Source organism: Rhinolophus hipposideros (assembly GCF_964194185.1).
Source record: "Rhinolophus hipposideros genome assembly, chromosome: X".
Lineage (NCBI taxonomy): Eukaryota > Metazoa > Chordata > Mammalia > Chiroptera > Rhinolophidae > Rhinolophus > Rhinolophus hipposideros.
This window is the reverse complement of record NC_138046.1, coordinates 106880371-106889347: the sequence shown is the minus strand read 5'-3', so window position 1 is coordinate 106889347 and position 8977 is coordinate 106880371. Positions and strand designations below refer to the sequence as shown.

The 8977-nt window shown below is 48.1% G+C and overlaps 1 protein-coding gene across 1 annotated transcript in view; it reads left to right on the top strand.

The window, feature by feature from the left end:
* Nucleotides 1-3221: 3221 nt before the first annotated feature.
* The window catches only part of LOC308495140 (melanoma-associated antigen B10-like), a gene marked incomplete at both ends in the record, with an annotated part of 13575 nt that continues 7819 nt past the window's right edge, over nt 3222-8977 (top strand). The window contains one exon of the mRNA XM_081043067.1: nt 3222-3779. Coding sequence (XP_080899193.1) covers nt 3222-3779 — 558 coding nt within the window. The remainder of the gene's footprint in view (nt 3780-8977) is intronic.

The window sequence follows — 8977 nt, the reverse complement described above, 5'->3', positions numbered from 1 at the left end:
GAATTTGATTATGTACTGAAGTGCAGAGGAGGCTTTTAAAAAAAAATTCAACATGAATGCATAATACCGTTTCGCAAACCAACATTACAAAGGAATTTCCATTTCCTATAATCTATAGCAAGCAAACTTAAACGTGAAATGTTAGTAGCATTTACATTAATGAAAGGAACAAGACATAGCACGAGCTACCACGTCTACTGTTCAAAACTGGACTGGCAAGGATAGCCAGAAGGTAAGAATACAAAAATAAATAAAAGCTAGGAATATTTTTTTAAATAGAAATTATTTGTTGTAAATATGATCATCATTTTAGAAAATCGAAAAGAAAAGGTCACGAATTATTCAAATGAATAAATGACTTCAGAAAGCTGGTGTATAGACAACGATAGTGAAACCAAGAGCCTTGCCATACAAAGGAGTAATTAGGGGAACACGTATGTATGTGTTATGAATGAGAGGCAAAATGAATTGCACTACACTGTACGATATTAGATATGATCAAAAGATCTGGGTCTCACAATTGCAGATCTGCCTCAACCCTGCAGAAAGTAGTTCTTTTGAATAGAGAGTCGCCAAAAGTTTAAGTCCGATAAGTGAAGAGCACCTACCATCACTGCAGCTGCTCGGGCAGCTCGAAACCTTTCCTGGCGCGTTTACGGTGTGCTGCAGCTTCTTGATCTCACATCATGCGTGGGACATGGACCCATTTTCTTCAGAGGTTTAAGTTGAGAAATTGTCCAGAGCTTACAAGGAGGTGATATTTCCCAAGAAGCCTTTAGTTTAAAACCAAGAGCCGTATGAGGACCTGGTTCCGAAGAGAGGACTTCAGGTAACACCCGCACCGCTACAGAGGGGGCACCACAGCATTACGTTCCCGGGTAGGCGGGGCAAGGGGGAACAAAACGTGTGGCACACTGACTTCCGTCTCTGGCGTCCGTAGGAGGTGAGACCGTGTGCGACGAGCCGTGGCCGCTGGTTACCGGAGGAAGGTGTCCAGGCTTTTTGCTTTTTGACAGAATAAGGTAAGGATATTGAGTAAGGATTGAGGTAACCCCCATCCCAGAACACAGAAGACCCCACAGTCCTGCCCGCCGTCAGCTCTAGAAGGTTCCAGACAAGGATCGCCCAATCCACGACCCTCTGAATTCTCCTTCTGGGAACTGAGACAATTAATAGTCTTGACCAGGGGTAGGCATCGAGCCAGCAGAGGGAGGACTCCAGGTCTTGTTTGGAGTCACTGAAGTACCGTATGTGACTATGGCGGGTGGACCTCCCCTCCCCCCACGGCAGAGGAAAGCCCACAGAGTCCGACCCCTGCGGTCAGCCCTGGGACACTCCAGGAAGGGGCGTCTAGAAGTGGCATACCCCACTTCTCCATCTGGCCACTCCAGGAGGTGCACTGTTTGACCAGGGTGTCTGCCTCGGGCCAGCTACTCCTCCCCTCCCCCCACCTCTTCTCCCTTCCCCCCTCCCCCCACCTCTTCTCCCTTCCCCCCTCCCCTGCTACCCTCCTTCTTCCCTCCTCCCTTCCACCTTCCCTTATACCCCTCCCCCTTCCCTCTCTCCCCCTCCCCTCCACCTTCTCTTATACCCCTCCCTTTTCCCCTCCCCTCCCCTCCACCTTCCCTTGTACTCCTCCCCCTCCCCTCCTCCCCTCATACCCTTTCCCCTTCCCTCCTCCCCTCTCCTTTCCCCCTCTCCCCTCCCCTCCACCTTCCCTTATACCCTCCCTTTTCCCCATCCCTCCTCCACCTTCCCTTATACTCCACCCCCTTCCTCCCTCCCCGCCCCGTACCCTCCACCTTCCCTTATGCCCTCCCTTTTCCCCATCCCTTCTCCACCTTCCCTTATACTCCACCCCCTTCCTCCCTCCCCGCCCCGTACCCTCCACCTTCCCTTATACCCTCCCTTCTCCCCATCCCTCCACCTTCCCTTATACTCCACCCCCTTCCTCCCTCCCCTTGCCCCTCCCCTCCACCTTCTCTTATACCCTCCCTTTTCCCCCTCCCCCTCCCCTTATACTCCACCCCCTTCCTCCCTCCCCTTGCCCCTCCCCTCCACCTTCTCTTATACCCTCCCTTTTCCCCATCCCCCCTCCCTTCCACCTTCCCTTATAATCCACCCCCTTCCTTCCTCCCCTCCCCCCTCCCCTCCACCTTCTCTTATACTCCACCCCTTTCCTCCCTCCCCTGCCCCCTCCCCTCCACCTTCTCTTATACCCTCCCTTTTCCCCATCTCCCCTCCACCTTCCCTTATACCCCTTACCCCTCTCCCCTCCCTCCCCCTCCCCTCCACCTTCCCTTATACTCCTCCCCCTCCCCTCCTCCTTCCCTCATACCCTTTCCCCCCTCCCCTTTCCCCCTCTCCCCTCCCCTCCCCCTTCCCTTATACTCCACCCCCTTCCTCCCTCCTCTCCCCGCTCCCCCTTCCCCACTCCCCCTTTCTCCTCCCCCTTCCCTTATATCCCTCCCCCCTTTCCCCTGCCCTCCTCTTCCCTTATACCCCTCCCTCTCCCTTATCCCCTCCCTCCCCCCTTCCTTTCCCCCTCCCTTCCCCCCCTCCTCCACCATGGCAGAGGAAGCCCCACAGAGCCTGATCCTGCCATCAGCCCTGGGAGATCCCAGGCAGGGGTGGCTGGAAGTAGCACACTCGCTTCTTCTGGCTGGCCCCTCCAGGAGGTGCAGATATTTGACTAGGGTGCCTGCCTCAGACCAGGCTCTGCCCGGAGTCAATGAATGCCCCTATGTGCATTCTGGGGGAAACCACCTTCCCAGAACAGTGGAGGCCCTACACAGCCCAACTCGGCTGAGCACCCTGGAAGAACCCTGGCATGACAATTAAGGGGCCTATGCCCCCTCACTTTACCTTGGGTGGGGGTGGGGAGGGGGATGCATGAAAGCCATAGTTGAAGGCTAGACGATTGAGGTGAGCAGAGGGAGGAGTCCTACATCCTACCGGTGGCTTTGAGTTTCCTTCAGGACCTTGAGCCAGGACTGAGGGGGATGCCTCCTTTAGGACAAAGGGAACCCCACAGAGCCTCATCCCCTACTATAAGCCCTGGTGACCCTTCAGCAGGGCTGTCAGGGTAAGACATCCCTCACTTTAGCCCCAGTTATCTCCCTGCTAAGGTTATCACACCATTTCATCCTCTTTCCTCCACCTCACCGAATAAGTTGACCTCATTTTCACACTTCTGCCCACTGTCCCTGACCAGAGTCGTCATGCCTCGGGGCCAGAAGAGTAAGCTCCGTGCCCGTGAGAAACGCCGCCAGGCCCGAGAAAAGCCCCAGGACCAAGCAGGTGCTCAGGCCACTGGACCAGAAGAAGAAGAGTTCCCTTCTTCCCCATCTTCTGGTCTCAAGGATGCTCCCCAGAGTTCATCTGCCACTGAAACACCCGGCAATCTTCCAGTGCCTGGGGGAGTCCACTTTACCACCACTACTGCTGCAGCTATTGCAAATGCAAGCTTTAATAAAGGTGCCAACAAGCAAGTGGCAGAAAGGTCAAGTGCCTCACGGGTGAAGGAGACCACTGAGCAGTGGCACAGAGACCCTGTAGATGAAAAGGTGGTCAGGTTGGTGCACTACCTGCTGTATAAGTATCAAATGAAAGAGCCTGTTACCAAGGCAGATATGCTGAGAAATGTCATCAATCTGCAGAGGAATCACTTCCACGAGCTCTTTAAGAAAGCCTCTGACCACTTGGAGCTGGTCTTTGGCCTTGATGTCAAGGAAGTGGATCCCCACAGGAGCACCTACGTCCTCGTCAACAAATTGGAAGTAAGCTGTGATGACAGAGGTAACAGAGGTGTGCCCAACACCGGGGTGCTGATGACTGTCCTAGGCGTAATCTTCACAAACGGCAACTGTGCCACTGAAGAGCAAGTCTGGGAAGTGCTGAATCTGATGGGGTTATATGCTGGGAGAAATAATTTAATCTACGGAGACCCCAAGAAGCTCATCACAGAAGATTTCGTGCAGCAAAAATACCTGCAGTACCGCCGCGTGCCCGGCAGCGATCCTCCACGCTACGAGTTCCTGTGGGGCCCAAGAGCCCATGCTGAGACCAGCAAGATGAAAGTGCTGGAATTTTTGGCCAAGGTCCATGAAACCATCCCGAGTGCCTTCTCACCCTGCTACGAAGAGGCTTTGAGAGATGAGGAAGAGAGAGCACAGGCCAGAGTAGCAGCCAGAGCTCGTACTGCTGCCATGGCCAGTGCGCGCTCCAAGGCCACGGCCAGCAGCTCCTCCGACACTAAGTGAAGTCTGATGTAAGTTCTTCACTTTGTTGTTAAAAAAAAAGTCTATGTTCTCATTAATGAAAAGTCAGGGTGGGGCTGGAGAAAACCGAGTGTGTAACAGTTTGTGTGCCTGTTCTATGTGTTAACCTAGATCATTTTGAAATCGTTTTTCCTTTTGATAGAAGGTTTATTAGCTTACAAGTTCAAGTTTTTGAAATGGCATTGCTCAAATTTCTGCTGTGTATGCAACTTAAGAGTAAGAGATTATTATTTTGTATATCTTATTTAGTGATTTGGAACATAATAACATGTCAATAGATTAGGCATTTCCTTAGAAATGTAAAAGGATTCAGCAGTAAAATACTTGAGATAAAACAAAAAGAGAGAGACAGCAAAAGTAAACGATGGCAAAATATTGGATTCTCTGTTCACTTTTAGTCTGTTGTTTAAAATGAAATGCCTGGATATAGATATATATGAATATATCCAAGAATGTACAATTAATAACATAATAAATTAGATCTCTTGCACACTGTCTCTTTTATTTCTCAAACATTTCTTGGGCATCTGCTCTTGGGGAGGCTCCATGCTACTTCTGAGAATGTCAGGATCAACAATACCCACTGTGCTCATAGAATGTTAGAGTCTAGGAGCATCTGTCAAGTCAGGAAGATGGTGAGATATACCCTAAGACCTAAGGACAAGTCAAAAGAAGGAGAGGTCCAGATGTGATCCAGATGTGAACTGTCAAGTGTAAGTGCCCTGAGGCAAGTGGGTTTGGGGCCTTGGGAAACTGCAAGTCCCCTGGTGTGAGTCAATTTTATGTTAAGCTGGGCAGTGGGTCAGATGAGGCTGTGGGTTTGATGGGAAGGGCCCAGACCCTCAGAAGGTGTGTCCAGAGCTGAGACACTAAAGCCTGGAATGGAAAACTGCTTCTAACAGTTACTTTTGTGTCATGGATAAGCCAGACAGAATGCTCCACCTGGGGCAAGAATGGATGGGGTACTACATCCTTTCCCAGTGTCCTTTTCCCAGTGCAGTTGAGTACAGCACGTGAATTGTATTTTTTAAGTACATGATCCCCAGGGAGCTTCTGAGAAATAGGGGTGATACTCAACGTGACATGGGTATGCTCAGAAGCCACTGTGCTAGCAGTCTTTGCTCTGGCCTGGAAGAGACAAGAGCCCATTACATTAAAAGTTCATTTTATTAGGTTGTCTTGTGTGTAATTTGTCAAACTCCAAGTGAGGGCTAGATTTTTTTATGGAACTGAAATAAATGAAAATAGAGGTGGTTTGGATGGAAGGACAGTTGGATGGAAGGAGTTGGCTCTTGACACAAATTCTAGGATCCGTAAGTCCCATCCAACTGGGGAAAATGCCCTACATCCAAAATAAATAACATATCCTCAAAATCTTCTGTAGTAAGTAATTCAGTTTTACTTTCTAAGCATCATACTGGCTGATTTGTTGTGCCATGTCATAGTGTGCTGCATATTCTCTGACATGTCTTGTATTAAAAAAACACCATAGAGCATATTTTGGTAGGACCTGGGGTCAAAATAATAATAACCACAAGTTATTAAAGACTCTATACGTGTCAGACATTATGTCAGGTACTTTTATACATCACATATATCCCAGGAGTCCTGCATGGCAGGGCTGACCAAGCTCACTTCATAGAAAAGCCTCATAGAGCTTTGCAATTTTGCTGACTTCACATGGCTCATAAATGGCAGAACTGGGACTAGACCGCTAGTCTAAATTCAATTAGGGACACTTACTGTTCCACTCCTTCTGGAAAAAAGCAGACATTCTCTCTCATTCATTTCTACTCCAACTATTCCACAATGTCTCTGAGGTAATGAAACGAAGGACTCTGTTGTCAATGTACTAACCTAAGGTGTAATAAATAAAGATGAAATGATAATTAAAAACAATTTCAGGAGAGTCTGTAGGCTGAATTTACCTAGGGTCTTCCTGCCCCTAAGCCCGGAGTTCCTTGAGAGCTGATTCTGGCATAGTCCTAGCACTTGGGACCAGTTCTAGCACTTTGTGAATTAAATCACTTTTCCCTGGAACTTACCCAGTGGGCTGTCATGTCCAAATCCAGATACTGGCCTGCTGTCCCGCTTAATTTCATTACTCTGCACTCTGCTCCCAGTGCAACAGACAGCCCAGAATCACCCACCTTTCCCCTGACTTAGAGCACTCCAGCTCCCTGCAGACATCCGCTACCTGTCCAGTCCCTGACCGTGGGACCCCTCTAACAACAGCCCTACTGACATGGTCGTTTTCTCTGGCAGTGAACTTGAGGTGTCAGCTCGTCTGCTCGGGGTGCTTCCACCACATTCTCCAAGGTTTTTCCCAATCGGCTTGTGAGTAGAGTCTGGTTTGGCCCAGGATCTACTGGTTCTTGTAAGATAACCCTGAAGTTAAGAGAGCAGATGAAGTTAGAAAGAAGACAATTTAACCAGCTGGCGTATTTGAGACAGGCCCCTGAATCCGGACTCTGATGAGTGAGCTTAACTGAGTGGCCAAGTACCAAAGCCTCCCTCCCAGAGAGATGAGGAAGGCCTGAGGAAAGCTCTGTGTAGCAAGGACTGGCAGAGGCTGGATTCTAACCGGCCCTGGAGTCTTTTCAGGATTTGTAGTAGTTTTCTATGGCTGCTGTAACAAATGACCACACATTTAGTGGTTTACAACAGCATATATTTATTATCTTGGTGAGTATTATTATCTACATTTCTGTAGGAGTGAGGGCTGGGATGTCTCCGCGAGATTCTGTGCTGGGATTTTCACAGGCCCCAGTGGAGTTTTCAGCTGGCGGACTGCCAATCATAAGCTCTGGGAAGAATGTCCTTCCAAGATCACTCAGGTTGGTGGCAGAATCCAATTCTCTGTGCAAATAAGATCGAGGCCGTTTCTGTGCTGACTGGCAGCTGTAGCTGACATAGTTTCTCCTGGACTCGCTCCAGTCCTTGCAAGCAGACTCATACATTTTGAGTCAGCAATTAAGTGTTGACTCCTTCTCACACTTGGCCCCTCTCTTCTGTCTCCAGCCACAGGAAGTTCTCTGCTTGTAAGGGCTCATGTCATTACATTGGGCCCACCCAGATAGAAAATCCAGTATATCTTTACTTTAAAGTTGCTTTCATAACCGTACTACATCTGCAAAGTACCCCTGGCCATGTAACCGAACGTATTCACAGGTTTCAGGAACAAGGTATGGGTATCTTTGTGGAGCAATTACTCAGTCTCCCACCACGGTAGAAAATGTCTTGCGGCTTCGATAAGAGAAGGAAAATACTTGACCATCATTCTCTTGAGTCTTGTCTGCACCTGCCCCTGAGGAAAATCCAGGTTTGTCAGTGTGCCTAAACATACCTGAAGATACAAGTGTTCAACCATGTTCTTCAGCAGACACTCACAAGTTATGAAAGTTATGATTTTGACCATGCAGCGAAAGGAAGAAGAAAATTCTCAGTGTATGAAGATATAGAGGTTATTGACAAGGTCGTGCAGAAAGGTGCTGTAGGTTGAAGAAGTCTCCCTGATGAGACTTACAATGTCCTTTAGAAAACTGGTGTGATCCTGGGTTTGAAACCCTGGTCACATGGTAGCAGGCACTAGAAAATTCTGGAGTGTAACAAGACAATTTAGGCCCTCTCAGAATCTTCTCCAAGAACGAAGAGGGCTTTTGTATAAAGAGCTGATTATCTACTCCGGAAGTGTTGATGGAGAGACTGCAAGTGCTCATCTGTAGATGTCTTGCTCTCCTTCCTGGGCACATGGGGCATATCGTCCAGTCCTCTTGCATTAGAAAGGGTTTGGGACAACTGTTGCCACTGAAATACGAACAGAAGCAAAGTGTGTCATTTCTAGACCAAGGCATTTGCCAGTCAGTATGCCACTTCCATGCTTTCTGTTCAATTCAGCAACAAACATGGAGTGCCTTTGTGGAGATGGGCCATCACGTGATGGGAGTAGCCTGGATCCCCAGGGCACTCTGACAGTGGAGACCTTGCCTACCCATGTTAGATTCAATGCGCATGAGAAACAGACTTTTGTAGTGTTAGGTCATTCAGATGTCAGGCTTCTTCCATTGCATCCAATAGCAGTTACTTATGTAAATAACACACAACTACTATTTCTGTTAAGTGTCTTAATTAATTATACTAATTCCAAAAGAAACGGTGCCCATATTCTTGATGCTAAAAAATTCTAAAAATATGGAATAATCACAATTCTGCCCCCTTACTATGGTCTGTAAATTTCAGGCTCTACTAGAAGTAACCATAAATAAAAACCTTGTGTGTTGTTTTTAAAGTTTTCTCTAAGCATTTTCTTATAAATATGTGCTAGAAAAATACACTCTGGGTAACTCCCTTTTAGAATCTTTCCAGGTATACTGTGACAAACTCCTCAGGGTTCACAGCAGGGTGGGGACCCCATTCTCACTCCAGCTTACCATCAATTTTTATCTGTATCGCTTCTGTACTGCACCTCACTTGTGAATAACAGGTTTTATCACTCCTGCCATAACAGAAGCTCTTGAGGTGTCATCTTGGCATTTCTCTTCTCCTCTCCATCTCCACTCCCAACACGTTACCTGTACAGGATTTCAGTAGACATGCACTGGGGTGTGGTTGAGGGAGTAAAGTGTCGGGCTCAGAAGGTAGAGAAGAGATGTTTAGTTGAGAGGCAAAAATAAAGTTTCTCTCACTGGACAATGTGA